This window comes from Myxocyprinus asiaticus, chromosome 10 (assembly GCF_019703515.2).
Source record: "Myxocyprinus asiaticus isolate MX2 ecotype Aquarium Trade chromosome 10, UBuf_Myxa_2, whole genome shotgun sequence".
Taxonomy (NCBI): domain Eukaryota; kingdom Metazoa; phylum Chordata; class Actinopteri; order Cypriniformes; family Catostomidae; genus Myxocyprinus; species Myxocyprinus asiaticus.
The window spans coordinates 21178495-21205510 of NC_059353.1; the positions used below are offsets into that span (position 1 = coordinate 21178495).

General features: G+C 39.1%; 3 protein-coding genes across 3 annotated transcripts; 2 read left to right on the forward strand and 1 right to left on the reverse strand.

Moving 5' to 3' along the window:
• The first annotated feature begins 3171 nt into the window (after positions 1–3171).
• txndc9 (thioredoxin domain containing 9) lies at positions 3172–7744 on the forward strand. Its single transcript, XM_051708365.1, has 5 exons — positions 3172–3379; positions 3861–4067; positions 4263–4381; positions 4579–4833; positions 7091–7744. Exons 2-5 carry the CDS (start codon positions 3882–3884, stop codon positions 7209–7211), a joined length of 681 nt encoding a protein of 226 aa, XP_051564325.1. The 5' UTR covers positions 3172–3379; positions 3861–3881; the 3' UTR covers positions 7212–7744.
• Positions 7540–12428, reverse strand: mrpl30 (mitochondrial ribosomal protein L30). The gene is made up of 5 exons (XM_051708367.1): positions 12143–12428; positions 8566–8643; positions 8331–8477; positions 8172–8245; positions 7540–8061 (listed from the first exon to the last, which is right to left on the reverse strand). Exons 1-5 carry the CDS (start codon positions 12191–12193, stop codon positions 7929–7931), a joined length of 483 nt encoding a protein of 160 aa, XP_051564327.1. The 5' UTR covers positions 12194–12428; the 3' UTR covers positions 7540–7928.
• Positions 12429–12527: 99 nt separating this feature from the next.
• On the forward strand, positions 12528–24627 carry zgc:162944 (uncharacterized protein LOC569993 homolog). Its single transcript, XM_051708366.1, has 4 exons — positions 12528–12745; positions 22407–22578; positions 22703–22901; positions 24324–24627. Exons 1-4 carry the CDS (start codon positions 12638–12640, stop codon positions 24517–24519), a joined length of 675 nt encoding a protein of 224 aa, XP_051564326.1. The 5' UTR covers positions 12528–12637; the 3' UTR covers positions 24520–24627.
• Positions 24628–27016: the final 2389 nt, after the last annotated feature.

Sequence of the window (27016 nt, forward strand, 5' to 3'; positions counted from 1 at the left end):
GATGAGTCTGCATACAGAAGGGAGGTTGAACAGCTGGCTGTCTGGTGCATTCAAAACAACCTTGAGCTGAACATGCTCAAAACAGTGGAGATGATTGTGGACTTTAGGAGGAACACCCCAACACTGACCCCCCTCACCATTCTAAACAGCACTGTGGCAGCAGTGGAGTCATTCAGGTTCCTGGGCACTACCATCTCACAGGACCTGAAGTGGGAGACACACATTGACTTTATTGTGAAAAAGGCCCAGTAGAGGTTGTACTTCCTTCACCAGCTGAGGAAATTCAACTTGCCACAGGTGCTGCTGATACAGCTCTACTCAGCAGTCATTGATTCTGTCCTCTGCACTTCAGTAACTGTCTGGTTTGGTTCAGCTATGAAATCAGACATCAGAAGACTACAAAGGACAGTTCGGACTGCTGAGAGGATTATTGGTTGCCCCCTGCCCCCCCTTCAAGAACTATACACTTCCAGAGTGAGGAAAAAGGCTGGAAAAATCCCTCTGGACCCCACTCACTCTGCCCGCTACCTTTTTGAACTGTTGCCTTCTGGCCGATGCTTCAGAGCTCTGAGCACCAGAACCGTCAGGCACAGGAACAGTTTTTTCCCTCAGGCTATCCATCTCATGAACAGTTAAATTGCCCCATTGAGCAATAACTACACTATATTGCCAAAAGTATTCGCTCATCTGCCTTTAGACGCATATGAACTTAAGTGACATCCCATTCTTAATCCATAGGGTTTAATATGATGTCGGCCCACCCTTTACAGCTATAACAGCTTCAACTCTTCTGGGAAGGCTTTCCACAAGGTTTAGGAGTGTGTTTATGGGAATTTTTGACCATTCTTCCAGAAGCGCATTTGTGAGGTCAGACACTGATGTTGGACGAGAAGGCCTGGCTCGCAGTCTTCGCTCTAATTCATCCCAAAGGTGCTCTATCGGGTTGAGGTCAGGACTCTGTGCAGGCCAGTCAAGTTCTTCCACACCAAACTCGCTCATCCATGTCTTTATGGACCTTGCTTTGTGCACTGGTGCGCAGTCATGTTGGAACAGGAAGGGGCCATCCCCAAACTGTTCCCACAAAGTTGGGAGCATGGAATTGTCCAAAATCTCTTGGTATGCTGAAGCATTCAGGGTTCCTTTCACTGGAACTAAGGGGCCAAGCCCAGCTCCTGAAAAACAACCCCACACCATAATCCCCCCTCCACCAAACTTCACAGTTGGCACAATGCAGTCAGACAAGTACCGTTCTCCTGGCAACTGCCAAACCCAGACTCGTCCATCAGATTGCCAGATGGAGAAGCGTGATTCGTCACTCCAGAGAACGCGTCTCCACTGCTCTAGAGTCCAGTGGCGGCGTGCTTTACACCACTGCATCTGACACTTTGCATTGCAATTGGTGATGTATGGCTTGGATGCAGCTGCTCGGCCATGGAAACCCATTCCATGAAGCTCTCTACGCACTGTTCTTGAGCTAATCTGAAGGCCACATGAACTTTGGAGGTCTGTAGCGATTGACTCTGCAGAAAGTTGGCGACCTCTGCGCACTATGCGCCTTAGCATCCGCTGACCCCGCTCTGTCATTTTACGTGGCCTACCACTTCGTGGCTGAGTTGCTGTCATTCCCAATTGCTTCCACTTTGTTATAATACCACTGACAGTTGACTGTGGAATATTTAGTAGCGAGGAAATTTCATGACTGGACTTGTTGCACAGGTGGCATCCTATCACAGTACCACGCTGGAATTCACTGAGCTCCTGAGAGCGGCCCATTCTTTCACAAATGTTTGTAGAAGCAGTCTGCATGCCTAGGTGCTTCATTTTATACACCTGTGGCCATGGAAGTGATTGGAACACCTGAATTCAATTATTTGGATGGGTGAGCGAATACTTTTGGCAATATAGTGTATGTGCAATACACAGTTTAGTCTTTCTTATATTTATCCAACACATCCAACCTCTTCTGCCATTTGATTCCTTTGGGGGGAAAAACAAAAAAGCATTTGCACTGTACATAACAGATTTGTATTTGCACTGTACATAACAGATTGCATTAGATTTGCACTACCCATGTGTATGTGTGTATGTATGTATGTGTGTAATTACTTTTATTTTTGATTTTTTTTATTATTATCTATGTCTTGCTGCTGTTTTTGTATTGTTATTGTATTGTTGTACACTGGAAGCTCCTGTCACCAAGACAAATTCCTTGTATGTGTAAGCATACTTGGCAATAATGCTGATTCAAACGAAAATCAAACGTTTTAAAAGAGCATAAAACATCACGGTTGTTCAAGCCAATGAGCAATAAGCAGTGTCGTCAGCAAGTCTTTTCACATCATGCCCATGACAGCGCAGGCGGAGGAGAGCAACTGCGGTTGTAGCAGACAGGCGCAGTTGCTTTTTCCGAGCTGCGCGAATTGCAAGCACAATGGGAAATGACTTGCTGACAACACATCTTAATGCTCATTCGCTTAAACAACGTGATGTTTTGTTCTCTTTGAGAACAAAACATGTTTTGTCATGTTTTATATGCATAAGTTATATGTGAATATTCCCAACACTATAACAGTGCGATCACTGTATGGGATATGTGATTGGTAGCCTATTATATTTCTGAAATTCTAAAATACGTGTCTTTATTAAACTAGAAATGGATGAAAATACACGTCTTATCAGGGGAATTAAATAGCAGGTACACTGAGTGTGTTGTTCATATTTATTTTCATTTTAAAGTAACAGAATTTAAACTGCATCCACTTTATTACAGCAAAAGACATTCACGTGATTCACGCGATATCTGCCTTTGATCTCGTAGTGGCTGATTAAAAGAGCCAATCACCGTTTAGAAACAGACATCACCTGTCAATCAACTCTAGAATGCGCATGCGCATTAGCTATACAAGCCGGGAAAATTTGTTTTTTTAGTGTAATACGACGAAAAGAATCACAATTTATTATTCCAGTATTGTCAGATTTTATTGCAGATTTGAAATATGTTCGTTGATCGTAGTCTTGACCAACCGTTTTTGAGATTTTGTTCTTTCTCCATTCAAGTAGAGTTGGAGCTGCACTATCATGACTGGAAATAGCCTCCCGAGAGCGTTCTAGAGATGGCCGACAGTGGACTTTGACCACACTCGAACAAGCCTAATGGCTTAACCGACAGCGTTTTTGTATGAATGGAACTCCTAAGGAAATTGGTCTCAGAACAGTTTGAAAAGCACCTTATTTTCATCCTACATGCGTATAAATCTTCAGAAGGCTGCATTTTCCAGCTTTCAGACGCAGCATACACGCTTTGCTTGACGTAATCAGTTGACGTCACTACGTTCAACATTTCGTCATCGTGCCGCCTTCTTGAAACCACACAGCGTAGGTAAGTACTTTTCTCTAACCTATATAAAAAAAATCGTTTTTTACTATACAAGATAGATACATTGAGAGAGATTATAAGTGGTGTTACTTTCTTCAGAGTCTATCGCATTGCATTAAACCGGGGGCTGCAGCATAGCAAAGCTGTCGCCAGAAGCCAAACCTAGACGCTAGCACTAGCATGATTCGACACAGTCGCATAAATATGAACGTTAAGCTCTAATGGTTCTTATTTTCTGGAGTTTATGGTCATTTAAAACCAGAATATGTTGTTGAGGCACTGACATAAGGTCTAGAAAGAATTGGCACATTTGTCATGCTTGTCCATATGCGTCTCTATTGTTGTGGCTCACTTTCTGTCGTGTGCCACTCCTTAGTAGCAGTTGGTTTGTTATTTCATGCTGTATACACATCTTATTTTCATGCAGTTTTACATCTCCAGCCAGGATTTTGTTGGATGTAACAATGTGCCATATGTGTATCAGGCAGTCAGTGTTTGAAAGAAAATGGCCAGTCAGTCAATGGAGATTGTTGCGAAGGCTCTGGAGCAGCAGGTGCTGCAGTCTGCACGGATAGTGGAAGAGCAGCTGGATGCTAAACTGGACAAGTTGGAACGGCTGGATGAAGATGACTTGGAACGGCTCAAAGAGAGAAGACTCGAGGCCCTTAAGAAAGCTCAGAAGCAGAAGCAGGTCGGTAATATATAAGCTTTTTAGCACTCTAGTCCTAGTTTGGAAGTTTGTTGAAAAGCTTGTTCTAGCATTTAATATTAAAAGTTTTTATTCTGAGTTATCTTAAACATGTGATCGTTATAATGCATTGAAGCAGATCAAATTTCCCATTAGTATGATGAGACTTTTTAATTTGTGGTGTGTGTCTATTCTCAGGAGTGGATATCTAAAGGACATGGAGAATACAGAGAGATTCCAAGTGAGAAAGATTTCTTTGCAGAAGTGAAAGAAAGCAAAAATGTGGTCTGCCATTTCTACAGAGATTCTACATTCAGGTGCTCAAGTTAATCATTTGTGCTTCACTAAGAAACAAATACTGTTAAAACTATTTAAGGTCAAATGTTTTATTTTCAGTGCATTGTTCACATTACCTGCAAATCTCTGATGCGGTAATACAAATATTTTGTATTGTAAAATAATGCAGTAATGCATACCATTTTTTTTAATTGTCTGAAAAATTATTTCTCTAAAGATGCAGAATTTTAGACAAGCACTTGGCTATTGTGGCTAAGAAACATCTGGAAGCAAAGTTCATCAAGCTGAATGTTGAGAAGGCTCCGTTCTTAACCGAGAGGCTGAGCATTAAAGTCCTTCCGACACTGGCTCTGGTAAAGGATGGAAAGACAAAGGATTTTGTTGTGGGCTTTACTGATCTGGGCAACACAGATGAGTTCCCCACTGAAGTGCTGGAGTGGAGACTGGGCTGCTCAGATATCATCAACTACAGGTAAATAACAACATAGAAATATATTTTCAATGGAAAATGAGTGCTCCTTTGTCTTTTTCATGATACTCATCCACCAGTGTAAACTGTTTTTTTAGTTGGGATTCTCCGATCAGGATTTTTACAGCTGATACGATCTTGTCACCTGATCAGCAGATACCGATCATTTCACCTTTTATCAGGATCTCTGTCATAACTGGCTATATGCAAGCTTTCTGCACAGTCACTGTTAATTTAATTTTCCTCTTCCCAGTAATATCACATTGCCTAGTTTTTGCTGACAAAAGAAGTTAAAGTTTAAAAGGCTTATTAAAAAAGCTTTTTAATTTTTTTTTTTTTTTAAAGACTTTAAATCAAGTATAGGCTAACAAAATATTCTCTGTATTAAGATAAAAAAGAAGCTTAGTGTCAAACTGAAGACAAACTGATAACCCATTGGTGCAGTTAAACTTAATGTGACATTTTTGGTTATTGATTCATTGTCATTATTTCCTATAATTATTATTCCTTATTTTATTTATATTTTTTATTTTTGCATTATATATAATAGTTATATTATGGTATCTTAATACTGTTTAAAGAGTTATTATATTTATAAATTCCTTCCCTGCCTTTTCATTTAGTTGGATGATTGTATTAATAGTTAATTTTTCACTTGTTGCTGCTTAAACTTTAATGAGGGGAACATGCGCTCTGTCATGAGGGGACTGAAAACCCTAATAAGTTCATTGCACTCATTTGAGTAAACTCGTTCCTTCAATTCCACTGAGTAATGGGGTCTCCCAAAACTTGAGTATTTAAGTTCCATTAACTTGGTTTTCAAGTAGAGTGAACTTAATTATTTAAGTTGAGTTAACTACATACAAGTAGACTTAAATCAGATGTTATTTTTACACAATTTGGAATGCCCAATTCCCAGTGCGCTTTTAAGTCCTTGTGGTCGCATAGTGATTCGCCTCATTCCGGGTGGCGGAGGACGAATCCCAGTTGCCTCTGCGACCATCAACCCACACATCTTATCACGTGGCTTGTTGGGCGCATTGCCACGAAGACATCTGCGCTCAACTCGCCACGCGCCCCACCGAGAACGAACCGCATTATAGCGACCACGAGGAGGTTACCCCATGTGACTACCCTCCCTAGCAACCGGGCCAATTTGGTTGCTTAGGAGACCTGGCTGGAGTCACTCAGCACACCCTGGGATTCGAACTAGCGAACTCCAGGGGTGGTAGCCAGCGTCTTTTACCACTGAGCTACCCAGGCCCCCGATAGACTTTAATTTAAATATTGTTGTATCTATTGTTGTACATTTTAATTGAATTGATTCAATTTTAGATCAAACTACAGCACAGCTCAAATAAAGATAACTGATTCTAGGTCAGTTATTAACTAATTCTTTACAGAAATGCATATATGCACTTCAGCTGCACATGCACAAAGAGAACTGAGATAGTGTGACCAGGGTCCAACTTGACCAAAGAGACACAGATCACCTTAATCGTGACATTACACCAAACAACTATTTGCAACAAAACATAAATAATACAACAAAAGAGCTAAAACAAATATGAATTCTTAATAACAATTATTTAAATTCCCCAATATGTTCCCTCTGACCACGGAAAAATAATTAAAGCAGCAAGGGATTGTGGGTATTCCCCATAGCCTCAGTTTTGTACTCAATAGTTTGAGTTAACACTTCAAATCATAAGTCTAAGATTTTTAAGAAAAATAAGTTCAGTGAACTTAAATATGAGTTATGAGTCCAAAACTTGACATTTCAAGTAATACTTAAGACAACTTGATTTTTACAGTAATGACAACTTTAGTGTTTACAGTGTATTGTTAATGTCATTTAATTGTGAGATATTTAATAAAGATGTTTGAATTACACCACATCTTGTAACTTGCATTATAACTGAGATGCCTGTGCCCAGCGGAGACTGAGAAGCTGCCGCCATGAACAATAAGGATGCCAAATTAACAGTACAGTACCCAAACTTTTCATATTCGTCATAACTCTCCCACTGCATCGTTTTTAACCGCTGAATCAAATTTGTTGTATTACAAAACTGCCACTATTCCCCACACTCCATTCCATGACAGTGCTACTGATGTCATAAAGGAGCCGCGCATCTTTTGCGACATGAGCGATTAGTTTATGTGATCTATTGGTGGCCGATTGATTGGAGCATCCCTACTTTCTAGCATACTCTACCTCAACACAGCATATTAGTAATTGTATCCTGTTTCCTTCTAGTGGAAATCTTTTGGGGCCTCCAGCAATTGGGCAGAAGCAAGGGTCAAAGTTCACCAAGGTGGAGAAAAAGACCATCAGAGGCAAAGGTTATGACTCGGACTCTGAATCTGATGAGGATTAGAGAACCCAAACATCAAGCTCTTTTTCAGGGCTTCATACATAAGTCTTGTAAAACCACATTGTGGTCACTTGTTTTCTTGCCGTGTCTATTTAATTTCTTGTCACTCAGCTATTACCTATGTTTGACCAATGTAAATGACTGAAAACAGCCACCTGATAAGGTGATAATTCATGCTTAAACCTTTATCTAAGTTTGATCTACTGAATTAAACCTTTCTACAAGGCAGAATTCTGGTTAAATGTCTTTTTTTTTTTTTTTTGTCCTGATGTATTAACCAAAGAAGATTGAATTTCTTTCAGACAGATTTCCTGTAGGCTTTCGTTTTGCAAAAAAAAAAATATATATATACACACAATATTTTGGCCTCTTAATGGACTGGTGCTTAGGTCAGCGAGCACCAAACAAGTGCTAAGGAAGCAAGCTTCTTCATTCCAATAAAAATTGCCACCTCTTTCTCCCATTGATGTGAAAGGTCGCAGGCTTTTTTCTTCTTTTGTAGCAATACATGACTCATTAAAAACTATCATTTTAAACATGTGAAGCTCATTCTTCTGATCATGGTCGTGAAAACTGTTGGGTGTTCTCTTTCTGTCTTTCTAACCATATCAATGATGCAAGTACTGAATTACCTGAGGGACTGTACAAATTAAAAGGAATGTTTAGTTATTTGAAACTTTATTAAACAGCAAAGACAAACACATCGTGGGTCAAAAAATCCTATGACTCAATGGCTTTCTGGTCAAGTGGTTTAAGGAGACGTTTCACTACCAGCTCCCCTCTGCTATTCAAATAGGTGTTGGCCATATCCTCCTCCGCAGGTAGTCCATAAGGGAGTTTGAGGGGCTGAATCCTGCACACAAGGATATAATTTAAATAGGATATAGTATCCTAATGGCCTACAATCAATTTCTTAAAGCAACAAAAAAAGAAACTGTGATGAAATGCAAGTCTCCAACTTACTTAACAAGATGCTTAATTATTTTTAGTTGATTGTTTACAGAGGGGGTGTTCTTGTGGACACGGGGTTCATGTGCCTGATGATAATGAACAAGATTTATTCAATTATACATTTTGTGTAGTGTGTTACCATTTTGTAGGTAAACAAAGACCACAGCCCACCTTCATAAGACCCAAACTCTTTACAACCTTCCTTTCCCAATAGGGTCGTCGCATTGTGCTTTTAACCCGTGTCACTATATGCAGTTTATGAGGCTGTTCTGGATCCCCACCATACTTTTCATGTTCCTTTGATCGCTCCTCAAATACCTAAAGGGAAAAAAGAGGGTGTAATGTCAGTGCTTTCAATAAATTGAATCAATTAATTTGTTGCATGCACACTTGAACCATCACATACCTGTGGAGGGATGCGGCTCCTGGTGAATTTAGTGCGACATGCTCCTTTCAGTGGACATGATGTGCCTTGTGTCAGATTCTGTAATGGCAATTTAAAGAAATAGTTCACCCAAAAATGAAAATTCTCATCATTTACACACCTTATTGCCATCTCAGATGTCCATGACTTACTTTCTTTTGCAGAACACAAAGATTTTTAGAATAATATCTTAGATCTTTAGGTTTATAAAATACAAGTGAATGTTGACCAAAGCTTTGAAGCTCTAAAAAGTGCATTAAGGCAGCATAAAAGTAACCCATAAGACTCCAGTGATTTAATCCATGTCTACAGAAGCAATCCAATCGGTTTTGGGTGAGACTGGACCAAAATGTAACCCATTTTTCACCATAAATCTTGCCATTGCAGTCTCTGCCCAATCATGATTTCAAGCTTGATTATACTTAATAGCACCATCTAGCACTCTGGTTAAGCACTTGGAAGTATAATAATAATAATTAATAATTTTCTTTATTTATCACACATTATACATTTGCACATATACAGTGAAATTCTTCTTTTTCACATATCCCAGCTAGGCTGGGGTCAGAGTGCAGGGTCAGCCATGATATGGCGCCCCTGGAGCAGATAGGGTCAAGGGCCTTGCTCAAGGGCCCAACAGTGGCATCTTGGTGGTGCTGGGGCCTGAACCCCCAATCTTCTGATTAGTAACCCAGAGCCTTAACCGCTGAGCTACCACTGCCACCCTTGTGGGATTGAGGTTGAAATCATGATCGTGCCTAGAGACTGCAATGGCAAGATTTATAGTTAAAAATTAGTTACATTTTGGTCTGTTCAAGGGGTGCACCGATCGATCAGCTACGGAACCGGCCGATATTCGTCTTAAATCCGTGATCGGCTGATCGTGCCTAGATTTAGGGACGATCTTTTTTGCAGAATGCAGGGAATCACACATACACTGCTACTCTAAATGGGCGCTTGATCAGCCCTTTAAGCACGAAAGAGTGGCCTTTGGAGGGTGAGTTGTTGACAGTTCTAAGCATTCACGAATTTAAACTTTCAGACATCCTGTAATTCAGATGAAATATGCCGGTTTGGCTTTAAAAATGTGTAAGAATATTAACTTGCCCATTTTCTAGAGTCGTTACGGTAGTAATTCTGACTCACTGCACAGTGAGCAGGAAGAGGATAAAGAGGCTGCTAACGGGTGTAAAAACGAATAAAACAAGTAAACATACAAATACATGACGTGAGTCGCGACAATCAGACGCTGTGTGGAGCGACAGAGAATGTTTGAGCGATCATGAGCACTTTTAGCTTAACTCTCTTTAACATGAGTGCTCTTGGTGTCAATCAAACATGCAGCTCTCCAGGTGCTCTCAATATCTCATCAGTCTCTCATCTCAGCGCTGTTCTGTGAGGATCCCAATTTAAATCAGATTAATATTAGTCACAATACCACTAATAACAGATGTAACTGTTTAACCTTCAATAACGGCACCACGTCTTCACGCATTTGCTTAATAATTAGTGATTTGTGTTACAAGACGCCAAAGACAGTAAACAAATCATAGATATTAATGATTTCTCACTGGAGCAGTTTTAGAGCTTGTAATGGATATATTTTTCTTATTTTTAGAAGTATCTCTGCTGTGTGTGATGCTCTCATGGTTTTTACTGGTTGCCAGTATGTCACAATGACCTTTTGATATTGACAAAGCTATTAATAACTGTTTCCAATACAAATAAATGTTAGCAATTCACAATTAATGTAATTATAATGTAATTTTGGTAACTTAATAAAAAGGTTTCATTTCTTTAACATCAGTTTATGCATTAGGTAGCATGAACAAACAATGAACAATATATTTTTACAACATTTATTAATCAATGTTAGTTAATAAAAATACAATTGTTCATTGTTAGTTCATGTCAGTTCATAGTGCATTAACTAATACAATTTTGATTTTAAAAATGTATTAGTATATGTTGTAACTAACATTAAGTTCATTAGTTCATGTTAACTACAGTTATGTTGTTAAATAATATGAACAAATTGAACCTTTTTGTAAAGTGTTACTGTAATTGTACTGTGTGGGGCATAAACATATATAGCAGCATATAACTTGAAAAAGTGTGGCAAAGGGCACTTTAAAGAAAATTGGTATCCGCCGATCTAAGTGTAAAAAAAAAAAAAAAAGGAGATCATATCGGCCTCAAATTTCCTGATCGGTGCACCACTAGAGCTTAATATGCAGTTGTTGCCTCTAATTTCACATAGCTACAGATATGTTTTCATTTAAGGCCAGTTTGGCCTGTAAAAGAGCAAATATATTTTTGATGAACTCTTTCATTCTTTCTTGTCTGTTGCTTAAACAAAGAAAAACAATTGGCTATCAGAATCGGCCATGAAAAATCATGATCGGTGCATCCCTAGTCTGTTCTCACCCAAAACCGAATGGATCGCTTCTGAAGACATAGATTAAACCACTGGAGTCCTATGGATTACTTTTATGCTGCCTTTGTGCTTTTTGGAGCTTCAAAATTCTGGTCACCATTGACTTGAAAGGTATGGATCTACAGAGCTGAAATATTCTTCTAAAAATCTTTGTTTGTGTTCAGCAGAAGAAAGTCATACACATCTTTGGTGTGAGGATGAATAAATGATGAGAGAATTTTCATCTTTGGGGCGTTTCCTTTAAATATATGGGTAAATGATGGGACATTCATATTTTAAAAAATACATGAAAAACAAGAATCACACAAAACAATTACTTTGAACTCAGAAATTTACAAAACTTTCATCGTAGTAGAGGTTTAAAGTCATTTAAATATTTTTTCTGGGACTTAAAATAAAAAATGTCTGGTGTAACTGTCCAGAAAGTCTCATTAAAAGCTGAAATTCTTGATAAAAGAAATATTGGCATAAGTAGTTTGAAATAATCTTTTATCATTATTTCTGAAAAGCAAGCAGTGAAATAATTTAGTTTCAAAATATAAGTATTTGAAAAACTTTCTTCCATAAATCTGTCAGATGGTGTAACTGACATGCAAGTTGCAATTTTGTGGTCATGTGACAAAATTTTTTAATAAAACATAGAGCCCTTTAGTCCTTTATGTCCGTGTGTGAAATAAAAAATCAAATCAGATATTTTTACATTTCTATAAAGGCGCACATTTTGTTCAGGTCCTTGAGAAAATGTCTTGATATTCATGACTCAAAAACTAATGATAACTGTAAAAAATACTTTACCTTGAAAATATATGTTTAAAAATTAAAATAACAATAATGATCAAGACTGTACTCTCAAGGAAAGTGTTTTAATACCTTTACTTTATTGTTACATCACTTGACAACTTTAAGTCATTAAATAAGTTTTAATTAAGAAAATGCTATAAATGTTTTTTGTTTTTCAAAAAAATGTATAAAGCCAACATGGAGACAAATATAAAATTTCTACGAACTTGATTCATATATCTTCTCGTACAACCTTAATCGTCAATTACCAGGATCACTCTTTCATTGACAGCCAGAAAATCAGTCATAACGGTTGATGGTTTAAATGTGAAATAATCTCACCTTTGTGACAGAGGAGGCAGCTGTTAAAAGAGCTCTATATAGTCCTGCCATGACCACACGCTTGACTGAGGTTGGCTTCAGTGATATCCACGAAGGTTATTAGCTAGCAAGCTTTCTTGAGTGAATTAAACACCACAGAATAAGTGAAGTACTTAAATACCGCACTTACATCAAGGAATGTAATGTTATTTACACAAGTCCCTACGTTAAACGTCACAGAGTAAAGATACCATAATTACAAATAAAAACACTACACTACATCGCATACACATATGTCAAATGTGTAGACCGGAAACGGAAAACGAACTTTGGAAATGCATTTCAAAATAAAAGTTTTCCGGTCCACAGCGCTCTCCTCTCTTCGCCACTGCCGCTGGAGGCGCTGTAACATTGTCGCTATCGCACTTTTCATTCCCGAAACTGAAAGAAAGTACTGAAGCTTTCAAGATCACCGCGTGTTTCAGCGAGTTTGTGATAGTCGTTTAATTTGAAGACATGGCAAAGCGTGTTGCTGTAGTGTTGGCAGGCTGTGGTGTATTTGATGGAAGTGAAATCCACGAGGCGTCTGCGGTGCTCGTTCATCTGAGCCGTCAGCAAGCTTCTGTAAGTATAAACAGTATACTGGGTGTGAACCTGCATGCCAACCGTATCTATATCAGCTCAAATGATCAGCTCCACTTTGCAAAATGCTCGAATTGATATGAAAAATGCCCCAACAATTGTTGTATGTTGGGTTGAAACAGCGCGTTTCTGAAAGATTATTGGAGATTTGGCCTTCTTTAAATTTCCTTCATGATCAGGATAAACTCAGGTTTTGACGTGATTAAAGGGATAGTTCATTTTCTCATCATTTATTCACCCTCATGCCATCACAGATGTGTAGGACTTTCTTTCTTCTGCGGAACATAAAGATTTTCAGAAGAATATTTCCGCTCTGTTGGTCCATACAATTCAAACATTTGTAGCTCCAAACTCACATAAAGGAAACATAAAAGTAATCCATATGACTCCAGTGGTTAAATCAATATCTTCAGAAGCAATATGATAGATGTGAGTGAGAAACAGATCGACATTTAACTCATTTTTTTTTATCTAAATTTCCACTTTCACGTTCAGATGTGAAAGTGAAACTAAACAGGCACCACGTGTGGGTTTAAGATGTAAAAGAGCCGGTTGCACCAGCTATGCGTATGTTAAAACTTAGACTATTTGTGGCGTAAATGGGCACTAAGTCACAATTTACGCACTACTAAATATTTGAGCGTTGCACCATTAAACTTAGGTAGAACCTAACCCCTACATATAAACTAAATATTTACGGCAGCCTCCATCCAGGAGTAAAGGATGGAATAAAAAAGCAGACTCATTTATTGACAATGAGCTCATGTTTTGGGTGACAGGCATCAATAATTTCGACATACAGTATGATGTTGACATTTACACTCGTTTACATTTACGAGAGAGAAAAAAACTTTTTATCGGCTCTTCAGCATGAAACCGATCTAACGGGGCCGTTTTTAGGGTGTGTCACCCGGTGTCAAGTTTCAACACATTCAAATATATATAGGATATTAAAATTAATGTCTATTTTTCCTGGCTGTTGTATTAGTATTTATTTATCACTCCTTATTTATTTTTGATACTAGTTCCTATATTTTGTTATTTACACAGGGCAAATATAGCCTACTATTTAGCAAATCTACTTTTATTACGTATCGTATTTTAATGGGGGTATAATTTATTACAACTGACAGTTACGAGCAAACAAGTTTTGAACATCAACTGTAACGAGATAAAACTGAAGCTGTTTATTGGATAAATACAGGTAAACGTCATATTATGCGACTACGCATTACTTTACAGAGAGCTTACGACCTACTAGTTAAGTCTTGCATTAATAACAGGTGGTGCAACCAAATTAAACACTGACTTAGTTACAAACTAACTAGTAGTTACTAAGCCCTTAGTGTGAACTTTACATCCCAACTTACGTGAGAACTTATGCACAGCTGGTGCAACCCTACCCTGATCACCATTCCCTTGCATTGTTTGAACCTACAGAGCTGAGATATTCTTCTAAAAATCTTCATTTGGTGGCACCTCGTGGCCCCCCTTGAAAAAAACTGGCCATCCCACTGGCCCCCCCAACCACCATGATCATTATGTCACTTTATATTTAACTCAGAATAATATTGTATGTATGTAATATTCTATATATATTCAGAATAATGTCTCATCAGCAGTGCTTGTAAGAGGAGCGCTGTGAAACAAACACAGCAAAACAAGCTCTTGGACAAAACAACCAAGTAAGCATTTATACAACAGTTTTTACCAAACATTTTACCTTGTGAAAGAGAGATATTTTCCCCAGGTGAACCAAAAGTCACTGTACGTACTGTATAGACTCACTGTAACTGTAATAAATTTGTCTTCCTTAAACAAACAGGTCTAGTTTCATTTTGAAAAGAATTAAGAATTAGCTTTCCTACTTTTTGTTTCCCATTCATCCAAGATTGGTTTCACGTGGAAGGTGAATAGCTGTTTTACCAGAATTTAGTATAATAAAAAACATAGTTTTTTTCTCGACGAGGAGAAATGGAGCATCAGAAACGTCATATGGTTTACAGTGAAAATATGTGTGCAGACTATTTAATGCACAGAGATGTTATAAATATATTAAGACCAGGATTACAATCGCGGGAAACGTCTCGGTTACGTATTTAACCTTGGTTCCCTGAGACGAGGGGAACCAGACATTGCATCACTAAGCTGACACTATGGGGAACAGAGTCTCATCACACCGCACTACACGACATAACCTCCCCAGAGAGGAAACATGATGCCGCAGTCCCGCATGAGTGAATATGCCGCAAGTGAATGACCCTCATGGTGGGCCAGGAGGGGAACACTCAGATATATATATATATATATATATATATATATATATATATATATATATATATATATATATATATGAACTATAATAATATATTATGAATTAACCCCTTTACGAACCCAGTCGGGAAGAAAGTTTTTTTTGTAATGAAAGTGCCTGTGACTTTTGGGAAATACAGCAGTCTGATTGCAGGCAGTTGTGTAAAAAGTCATTGAGCCCATATTTAAAAAGAGGGGCATAAGTATATGTTTGACCAAAAAAATAGCAAGCGCTCTAGACAGAGATGACTTGCTAAGAGAGAGACTTTGTCTAGGTTGTAAAACCTTGCAAATGTGTTTTGAGAAGACCATCCTGCTGAAAAACATACAGTGCATCCGGAAAGTATTCACAGCGCTTCACTTTTTCCACATTTTGTTATGTTACAGCCTTATTCCAAAATGGATTAAATTCATTATTTTCCTCAAAATTCTACAAACAATACCCCATAATGACAATGTGAAAGAAGTTTGTTTGAAATCTTTGCAAATTTATTAAAAATAAAAAATGAAAAAAAATCACATGTACATAAGTATTCACAGCCTTTGCCATGACACTCAAAATTGAGCTCAGGTGCATCCTGTTTCCACTGATCATCCTTGAGATGTTTCTACAACTTGATTGGAGTCCACCTGTGGTAAATTCAGTTGATTGGACATGCTTTGGAAAGGCACACACCTATCTATATAAGGTCCCACAGTTAACAGTGCATGTCAGAGCACAAACTAAGCCATGAAGTCCAAGGAATTGTCTGTAGACCTCCGAGACAGGATTGTATCAAGGCACAAATCTGGGGAAGGGTACAGAAACATTTCTGCAGCATTGAAGGTCCCAGTGAGCACAGTGGCCTCCATCATCCATAAATGGAAGAAGTTTGGAAGCACCAGGACTCTTCCTAGAGCTGGCCGCCCAGCCAAACTGAGCGATCGGGGGAGAAGGGCCTTAGTCAGGGAGGTGACCAAGAACCCAATGGTCACTCTGACAGAGCTCCAGCGTTTCTCTGTGGAGAGAGGAGAACCTTCCAGAAAAACAACCATCTCTGCAGCATTCCACCAATCAGGCCTGTATGGTAGAGTGGCCAGACAGAAGCCACTCCTCAGTAAAAGGCACATGACAGCCTGCCTGGAGTTTGCCAAAAGGCACCTGAAGGACTCTCAGACCATGAGAAACAAAATTCTCTGGTCTGATGAAACCAAGATTGAACTCTTTGGCCTGAATGGCAAGCGTCATGTCTGGAGGAAACCAGGCACCGCTCATCACCTGGCCAATACCATCCCTACAGTGAAGCATGGTGGTGGCAGCATCATGCTGTGGGGATGTTTTTCAGCGGCAGGAACTGGGAGACTAGTCAGGATTGAGGGAAAGATGAATGCAACAATGTACTGAGACATCCTTGATGAAAACCTGCTCCAGAGCGCTCTGGACCTCAGACTGGGGCAAAGGTTCATCTTCCAACAGGACAACGACCCTAAGCACACAGCCAAGATAACAAAAGAGTGGCTACGGTACAACTCTGTGAATGTCCTTGAGTGGCCCAGCCAGAGCCCAGACTTGAACCCGATTGAACATCTCTGGAGAGATCTGAAAATGGCTGTGCACCGACGCTCCCCATCAAACCTGATGGAGCTTGAGAGGTCCTGCAAAGAAGAATGGGAGAAACTGCCCAAAAATAGGTGTGCCAAGCTTGTAGCATCATACTCAAAAAGACTTGAGGCTGTAATTGGTGCCAAAGGTGCTTCAACAAAGTATTGAGCAAAGGCTGTGAATACTTATGTACATGTGATTTTTTTTTTTTTTTCTTCGTTTTTTTATTTTTAATACATTTGCAAAGATTTCAAACAAACTTCTTTCCCGTTGTCATTATGGGGTATTGTTTGTAGAATTTTGAGGAAAATAATGAATTTAATCCATTTTGGAATAAGGCTGTAACATAACAAAATGTGGAAAAAGTGAAGCGCTGTGAATACTTACCGGATGCACTGTATGTCTTATAAGGACACACCATTCGTGCATGTCCATGAAGAGGCCACGCCTCTAGTTGAGTATGCTTTAACTAGGGCTGCAACTAACGATTATGATGACGGGGCTTCTCTGTGCTTACTGCAAATATCCAACTAATCGATAATGAAATTCGTTGTCGATGATTTCCATTATCGATAATTATAAATTTTATCGATGAGTTGTTGCAGCCCTATCTTTAACACCAATTGGGCAGTTTGCACCCTGCGACTTAGTCCAGAGGCTCGAAGGGAGGCCCCACGAGCACTTTTAGGACCAAAGTTAGGTCTCAAGTCGGGACTGTAGCTGGGCAAGGGGGATTTAGCCACCCCTGCCCCCTTAAGGAATTATGATTAAATCATGTTTGCCTATAGAGGTGCCGGCTTTAGGTGCGTGATACGCAGATATAGTCGCCACATAAACTTTGAGCATTGACGGAGTGAGCCCTGCGTCCAATCGATCTGAAAGAAATGTACGAATTTCAGGTATGGGGCAGTGCACAGGGTCTTTGCCATGTGAAAAGCACCAATTAGTGAACACATTCCATTTCAGTGCGTAAAGGCGTCACGTGGACAGTGCTCTAGCCTGTACAATGGTGTTTATATCCGACTGAGCCAATTCTGTCTCGTCCGCTGTGCTCCGTTCAAAGGCCACACATGAAAGGCTTCACAGCTCGTGCGGTATTTCCCATGGAGGCCCGTCCAGTATTTCTACCATCTCCAGAAACCAGGACAGATTGGGCCATTTCGGCACAAGTAACAGGACTGTTTTCATGTCCACTCGGACTTTGCTGATGACAGAATGGAGGTGCACCGGAGGAAATGTATACTTGTATTTTGCCAGCCATACGTGGGTCATTGTTGTCCGAACGATTCAGAACGTAGTGATTGATGATTAATGAAAAGCACTCAAAGCTAGAAAGACAGCCAGTACCTCTAGGTGGTTTACATGCCACACCCGTTTCGCACCTGTCCAGGTGTCAAAAGTCATGCGTCCATCACATACCGCGCCCCAACCTGTGTTGGATGCATCTGTGGTCAGCACTTTCTCAATTCAACTCAATTTTATTTATAGAGCACTTTCAAAAACCGCACTGGGTACCAAAGTGCTGTACATGGAGTTACAAAAAAATACAATCACATACATACAGCTTAAGAATACAACAAACATTTAAATTCGACAAAGACAGGATAAGAGAAATTGACATAATACAATTTATAATGCAATTAATTGAAAGCTAGGAAAAATAAATCAGTTTTTAAGGCCCCCTGGAAAGACACTAGTGATGGAGATGACTTTCCTTCTGAAAATTTGACCCAGCATAACACCCTGTTGGTAGAAGGCCGGTGCTGTCCATGGTGCAAGAGCAGCCAGACAGCGGCGAGTCACCGTGATGCGCACGCGCCCGAGGCTCCAGGCCCAATGTGGAACATCCAGTCAGTACTGGAGAGGTCTCATGTGTAACAGACCTAACGGTATGACGTCGGTTGCTGCCGCCATAAAACCCAGCATTCTCTGAAATTACTTAAGTGGTTATGTTTTTCCAGTTTGAACTGAAATAGACACAGAAGAATTGTCTGTATGCACTCATTCATGAGGTGCGCACACATGCTCACAGAGTCGAGATGAACTCCTTAAAAGAAGATTTACTGGAACCAGATTTTCCAAATGGCACATAGGCCTGTCACAATAATTACGTTATCGACTTATCGTGTGATGTATGGACATGACCTCGATATTGCCCATTGTGTTTACATGCGTGTATGTTTACATAAGAATAAATGTCAGCAACAATTTAGCCAGTCATGCTGCTTCTGTTCTCTCATCTGCTCTCTGTGTTGGAGGCGGGGTAGTTCCACACACACAGAGCGGACAGCGACAGGTGAAGATTGCGTGTTACTCGAGACTAATAGGTGTTTTAATAGGTGTTTTTCCTGACGACTGCATAATTCCAGCCTGAAAGTTTGGAAGAATAAGTCCAAATGGACTTGGTTTCAAAGCTGCAGTCCACAGCTCCGGTGTGGGAACATTTTGGCTTTAAGCCAAATGAGAGAGAGAGCCCATTAACGTGAACGAGCCAGTATGTCGACTTTGTTTAAAAACAGTGGCAACGAAAAGTGGCAATAAAACTAACTAGAGCTGGGCAATACATCGAATACCCACAATGTCATCGCGATGATTTTGCTGAAGATATAAATTTCAACAATAACGTGTATATTACAATGATTTTAATGAGCCTTTTATTTGGCCATTAAGTTTCATAGAGTGCATCAGTAGACTTATTTCATGATTTTTCAGGGCTGTATAATTAATCAAAATAACATCAAAACGGAGATATGATCATATGTGATCATTTAACTGCCAAAGGCTTTAAAGACCGATAAACATGGTCTGTGTGCACTTCAGAATGAACCGGCAACGCGTACCATGTAGTGCTGAACCTGCTTTACCCGCTATTGTGTATGCTTTCCCAGCCAGTGCTGACGCCAGTTCCTCGCAGGGCATCCGCACTGGCTGGGAAAGCATACTCAATGGCGGGTAAAGCAGGTTCAGCACTCCACGCGATGGCGGTGCTCCAAGTTTTCCAAGCTAAGCTCCTCAAGCAAATGGACGAGCAAGGCTATGATCCAGAGACATTCAAAGAGCTCCGCATCGCTACGGACTTAGCACTGCATTCTGAGAGAAGAATAGCATTCTGAGATGCTATTCTTCTCACCACAATTGTACAGAGTGGTTATCTGAGTTACCGTAGACTTTGTCGGTTCGAACCAGTCTGGCCATTCTCTGTTGACCTCTCTCATCAACAAGGCATTTCCATCCACAGAACTGCCGCTCACTGGATGTTTTTTGTTTTTGGCACCATTCTGAGTAAATTCTAGAGACTGTTGTGTGTGAAAATCCCAGGAGATCGGCATTTACAGAAATACTCAAACCAGCCTGTCTGGCATTAACAATCATCCATGCAATTATCTAATCAGCCAATCGTGTGGCAGCAGTGCAGTGCATAAAATCATGCAGATATGAGTTCTGCTCATAAAGTTTCTATTGGATTGAGGTCAGGGCTTTGTGGTGGCCACTCCAATACCTTGTCTTTTTTGTCCTTAAGCCATTTTGCCACAACTTTTGGTATGCTTGGGGTCATTGTCCATTTGAAAGACCCATTTGCGACTTGTTTTAACTTCCTGGCTGATGTCTTGAGATGTTGCTTCAATATATCCACATAATTTTCCCCACAAAAGATCTTTGTCCCCATGTGCACTTGCCAACTGTAGTTTGGCTTTATATGGCAGTTTTGGAGCCGTGGCTGCTTCCTTGCTGAGCAGCCTTTCAGGTTTTGTCGATATAGGACTTGTTTTACTGTGGATATAGATACTTGTCTACCTGTTTCCTCCAGCATCTTCACAAGGTCCTTTGCTGTTGTTCTGGGATTGATTTGCACTTTTCGCACCAAACTACATTAATCTCTAGGAGACAGAATGCGTCTCCTTCCTGAGCGGTTTAAATGCTGCTTGGTCCCATGGTGTTTATACTTGTGTACTATTGTTTATACAGATAAACACGGTACCTTCAGGCGTTTGGAAATTGCTCCCAAGGATGAACCAGACTTGTGGAGGTCCACAATTTTTTTGGGATTTCTTTTGATTTTCCCATGATGTCAAGCAAAGAGGCCCAACTTAGGCCTTAAAATACATCCACAGGTACATCTCCAATTGACTCCAATTAGCCTATAAGAAGCTAATTGCCTAAAGGCTTGACATAATTTCTGGAATTTAACTTCATGTATGTAAACTTCTGACCCACTGGAATGATTGTGATATAGTCAATTAAAAGTGAAACAATCTGTCTGTAAACAATTGTTGGAAAAATTACTAATGTCATGCACAAAGTAGATGTACTAAACGACTTGCCAAAACTATAGTTTGCTAATATGAAATCTTTGGAGTGGTTAAAAAATTAGTTCTTGAATTCATGTGTTGGTAGCAGGAAAAATGGGCAAGCGTAAAGGTCTGAGCGACTTTGACAAGGACCAGATTGTGATATCTAGACAACTGGGTCAGTGCATCTCCAAAACGGCAGATCTTGTGGGGTGTTCCCAGTAAGCAGTGGTTAGTACCTACCAAAAGTGGTCCAAGGAAGGACAATCAGTGACCCGGAGACAGGGTCATGGGCGCCCAAGGCTCATTGATGATCCTACAGTACCGATCCTACAGAAGAGGTACTGTAGCATAAATTGCTGAAAAACTTAATGCTGGCCATGATAGAAAGTAAGTGCATCGCAGCTTGCTGCATATGGGGCTGCGTAGCCGCAGACCAGTCAGAGTGCCCATGCTGACCCCTGTCCACCGCCGAAAGCACCTGCAATGGACACATGAGCATCAGAACTGGAACATGGAGCAACGGAAGAAGGTGGCCTGGTCTGAATCCTGTTTTCTTTTAGATCATGTGGACGGCTGGGTGCGTGTGCGTCGTTTACGTGGGGAAGAGATGGCAGCAGGATGCACTATGGGAAGAAGGCAGGCCGGTGGAGGCAGTGTGATGCTCTGAGCAATGTTCTGCTGGGAAATCTTGGGTCCTGGCATTCGTGTGGATGTTACTTGACACGCACCACCTACCTAAAGATTGCTGCAGACCACGTACTCCCCTGCATGGCAACGGTATTCCCTGATGGAAGTGGCCACTTTAAGCAGGATAATCTGCCCTGCCATACTGAAAAAATTGTTCATGAATGGTTTGAGGAACATGACAAAGAGTTCAAGGTGTTGACTTAGCCTCCGAATTTCCCAGATCTCAATCCGATTGAGCATCTGTGGGATGTGCTGGACCAACAAGTCCGATCCATGGGGGCCCCACTTCGCAACTTACAGGACTTAAAGGTGTCATGCATTGAGAAATCAAATTTTCCTTGACATGTAAGAGGTCATAGTACTATAAAACATACTATAAAAACATACAAATGTTTACTGTTCTACTCTGGCCACCCCATAAAAAAATCCTGGAGGTGCATTGGTTTGTTTTTATCAGAAGAGAGAAAGTCATACCCATCTGGGATGGCATGAGGGTGAGTAAATGATGAGAGAATTACATTTTTGGGTGAACTATTCCTTTAATAGTGGAGTGGTACATTGAAATATACAAAAACAAAAAATGAGAAACACTTGTTATCATTGTATAATTTGGATATTTATAGCCAAAGAAATATTTTATAGTATAGTGTATTTATAACTTGGTTTGCTGGTTTGAAATCAGTCCCAGCCTTATTTGTACTACATTTTACAATGAATTGCTTATTCATGTCTAGGATTTTCTTTAGTAACAGAATCAACCTCCCAACAGGTCAAGATATTTGCACCCGATGTTGATCAGATGCATGTTGTAGATCACCTGAAAGACTCTCCAACTGAGGAAAAGAGGAATGTGCTTGTGGAGAGTGCCAGACTTGCCCGGGGTGATATCCAAGACCTTTCTCAGGTTAATGTGAAGAATCTAGATGCCATCATCTTTCCTGGTTAGCACACATCTGCTGTTTACAGCTGTTTTGGAAGAATGTCCATACTCTCTTTAAATCTGCATTTAATTTAGTGTGTTGTGTTAAAAACACCAGGATTTACTTTCTTATATTATTTTGTCAGGTGGTTTTGGTGCAGCCAAAAACCTGTGTAGCTGGGCTGTCCAGGGTAAAGACTGCTCTGTCAATGAGCAGGTGAAAACAGTGCTGCAGGCCTTTCATGCCGAGAAGAAGCCCATCGGCTTGTGCTGTATCTCACCTGTGCTGGCAGCTAAGGTTTTCCCTGGCTGTGAGGTGACTGTTGGCCATGAAAAGGATGAAAGGTAAACCATATATATAGACAGGGATGGGAGGGTTACTTTTGAAATGTATTCCACTACAGATTACAGAATACATGCTGTAAAATGTAATTTGTAACGTATTCCGTTAGATTACTCAAGGTCAGTAACGTATTCTAAATACTTTGGATTACTTCTTCAGCACTGGTCGATTTTTTCACTTGTTTTGACTATAAAAACTCTGCCAGTACAGTAAGACAAAATACACATGTTAAAAATACATTCTCTGAAAAACCTAAATATCTTATGCAGCGTTGTTTCTAAAACAAGATATATCTAACTGATCTTGTTTTAAGGATTTTTTGATATTTTTACAGAAAAACAATACAATTTTTTTTTAATCAAGAATATGATTTTTGCCCTAATATCAAAGGTCTCACTAGAAAAAAAGAAATTATGATCTAACGTGAATTGTCTTGATAAAAAAATATTATCGTGCCTTGTAACGTGCATGTAAAATGGCTAGAAATAGCATTTTAGCTTAGCATAAAGCTGACAATTTATACAAGGTTTATTTCTATTTCTTCTGCTTCATACTTACATCTCTGTCTGCTTGTATGAATGTAACACATAATAAGAAAGTGTTTCACCGCTGTTCAAATGCACTTTAGATCGCATCATTTATATGCATAAATGTTTTCCATCTGAAAGGACTAAATATTAAAATGAAATAAATGACAATAAAATGCAAAGTAATCTCTTCAGTAATCAAAATACTTTTTGAATGTAACTGTATTCTAATTACCAATGATTTAAATTGTAACTGTAGTGGAATACAGTTACTTATATTTTGTATTTTAAATACGTAATCCCGTTACATGTATTCTGTTACTCCCCAACCCTGTATATAGACAGTATATATTAAGATTTTTAGAGAGTGGGACTTATAATGTTTTCATGGAATTTAAAGCTTAAGCTTAGTATACGGGGCAAACTTGTTTTTATACATACTTAGAAACCGGGAAAACTTGTATTGAATGCAGCAGAGTAAAATAAATACAAGCTTTATTGTCAAACATTGTGTGTAAATGCTGCTTTAAGACATAATACATAAGGCCGTGTGTGAATGTGCATGCATACTGAGTGCAATACTATATATACTAAATAATTCAATGTACAATAAAGACACTATACACTACAGTACCATATACATTACCATGTTCCTAAAAGGCTAAGATTTTAGGAATATATCCTAATAGGCTAACATACTCAGGATGGGGCTTTTTGTCTTTGTATGGCAAAATATGATTTTGAAAAAAAAATGGAGGTTGCTTAACACACAGAAAAGCCTGAGCTGATTTGCACCAGGAATAGAAGGTCAGGAATAAATCTATACACAATTTAAAAAAAAAAAATTGCCATAATTGTGTTGATCTAAAATGATGTCACTGAATCCTTGTCTTTCAGATATCCAGATGTTCCAGCCACTGCTGAAGCTATTACTCAACTTGGCTGCAAGCACATCTGCAAGCATGTCAACGAGGCCCATGTTGATGAGAAAAATAAGATTGTCACCACCAGTGCTTTCATGTGCAAAGCACCACTGCATGAAATATTTGATGGAATTGGAGTGATGGTACAGGAGGTGCTGAAACTTGCCTGAATTCCTCCAAAATTCATTTATAGATTGACCATGTGTCTCTAATGTTTTTATATACCGTAAAGATTTAAATAAACCTTTGTTTTGGGCAGAGCATTGCAAAATAAGAAACATTGTGGACTCTTGATTAATATAAAGGAGAATTATTTCAGATAAATCATTCAGAGTTTAGGCCCTTTTAAAATATTTAGTCATCATTCAAAGCTATATTTGTGATGCTTTCATTAGAAAGGAGCATGTTGTAGCTGTCTTCTTTGATCTGGAGAAAGCCTATGACACGACGTGGAAACATGGCATTTTAAAGGATCTGTATCGAATGAATTTTAGAGGTCACCTGCCAATCTTCATTAAAAAAATTTTATCGAACAGACTTTTTAGAGTAAAGATAGCAAACACCTTGTCTAATCTACATAAACAAGAACTCGGAGTACCTCAAGGTAGTATTCTATCAGTAACTTTTTTAGTATTAAAATAGACAGCATTGCAAAAGTTATTGGTTCTGATGTTCATTGTAGTTTATATGTAGATGACATCTGCATTTGCTACAGAAGCAAGTACATGCATACTATCGAGTGAAAAATCCACATGAAGATAAACAAAATACATTCCTGGTCAACTCGGAATGGTTTCAAGTTCTCACAAACAAAAACTGTATGCATTTCTGTCAGCTCCGTTCGTTGCACAGTGAACCTGAGTTGTTTATGGACGGAGTCGCCATCAAAGTCGTTAAAAAGAACAGGTTCCTTGGTATCAACTTTGATAGTAAGCTGTCTTTTATCCCTCATATTAAATTATTGAAAAAGAAATGTTTTAAAGCTATGAATGTTTTAAAGGTTTTATCTAAAACCAAATGGGGAGCAGACAGTTCAGCTCTGTACAGAACCTTGATTCGCTCAAAGCTGGACTATGGAAGCATCATTTATGGATCAGCCAGGAGATCATATATATGACTTCTAGATACTGTTCACCACCAAGGAATTCGACTGGCCTTAGGAGCATACAGAACATTACCAATTCTAAGTTTTTATGTGGAAGCCAATGAACCTTCCTTGGAAATCCGATGCCTAAAGGTGGCCCTACCTTATGCAACCAAACTGAAAACAAAGAAAATCCAGCCTATCCAGCAGTTTTCTCAACTTAACATTCAATACTATATGAAAGAAAACCAAGTAACATTCATCCATTTGGCCTACATATAAAAACCCATCTAGAGAATCTGAAAGTGCATTTAAACATTCTGGAGCAGACACATTTTTGCGAAATCCCCTCATGGGATCTCAAAAAGCCCAAAACCCATCTGGATTTAACAAGAAACCAAAAATCAAAAACTCATCTGAATGAGTATTACCAACAGTTCCTGGATATAAGAGCAGTGTTCCCACAACATATCCCAATATACACAGATGGATCCAAATCTGGAAATCAAGTGGCAGCAGCCTTTGCAACAAGTCAACTGTGTCAAGGCATAAGCATCCCTGACCAAAGTTCAGTTTTTACTGCAGAGGCAAATGCTTTATTACTAGCACTGAAATTCATTGAGACTGTTCCACAGAAATCCTTTTTAATGATAACTGATTCCAAATCATGTCTGGAAGCATTGGAGTCTATAAAAACCGATCACCCAACAATCGTGAAGATTTTAAACAAATTGTTATCTCTAGAATCAAAGAATTTTAGTATTATTTTCTGCTGGGTACCTGGCTACTCAGGAATCTCTGGTAATTAAGAAGCAGATAGAGCTGCCAAAGAAGCATTATCCTCAGAACCAGTCAAATGCTCTATTCTGTTCACAGAGCTAAAACCAACATTAAACGTATACACTAAAAACAAATGGCAGTCGGTATGGGATCAGTGTTTAAACAACAATTTACGGGAAATAAATCCTGTTGTTGGGACAAGACACGTATTCCTTTTTAATAATCGTTGGGATCAAGTCACTTGCACTTAATGCCGGATAGAACACGCAAGGCTCACACACCAGTTTTTACTATCTGGAGAAAATTCACCAAAGTGCCCATCCTATCAGAACCCACGATTCATTAAACATGTCTTACTGGACTGTAACGCTTCTACACATTTGAGGAACCTGTATTATTCTGTTGACACTTTTGAAAAGGTTTTTAACCAAGTAAATCCAAATTTAGTTTTAAGGTTTTTAGAAAAAAATTAATCTTAAACACCTTTTTTAGTTTTACTCTTGAATAACTAAACTGGCTTTTGCCATGAATATAGCCATAGAAGCTGGCATGGCGTTAAAAAGGAAAGAAAGTCATCATTCACTCATTTAGCTATGTAACATTTAAAGAAAATACACATTATTAGTCTTCTGTTATAAAAAGTATTATAAAAATTAATGAGTAAAAAGGTGATTTGAACATGCTGGAATAGAACACAAAATAGAGCACAAAATGATATAAAAACTGAAGAGAAAGTGATCTGAATACTTTCGATCAAAAATGTGTGAGAGTGAAAACAGCTTTTTTGTCTGTGGTCCCCACTC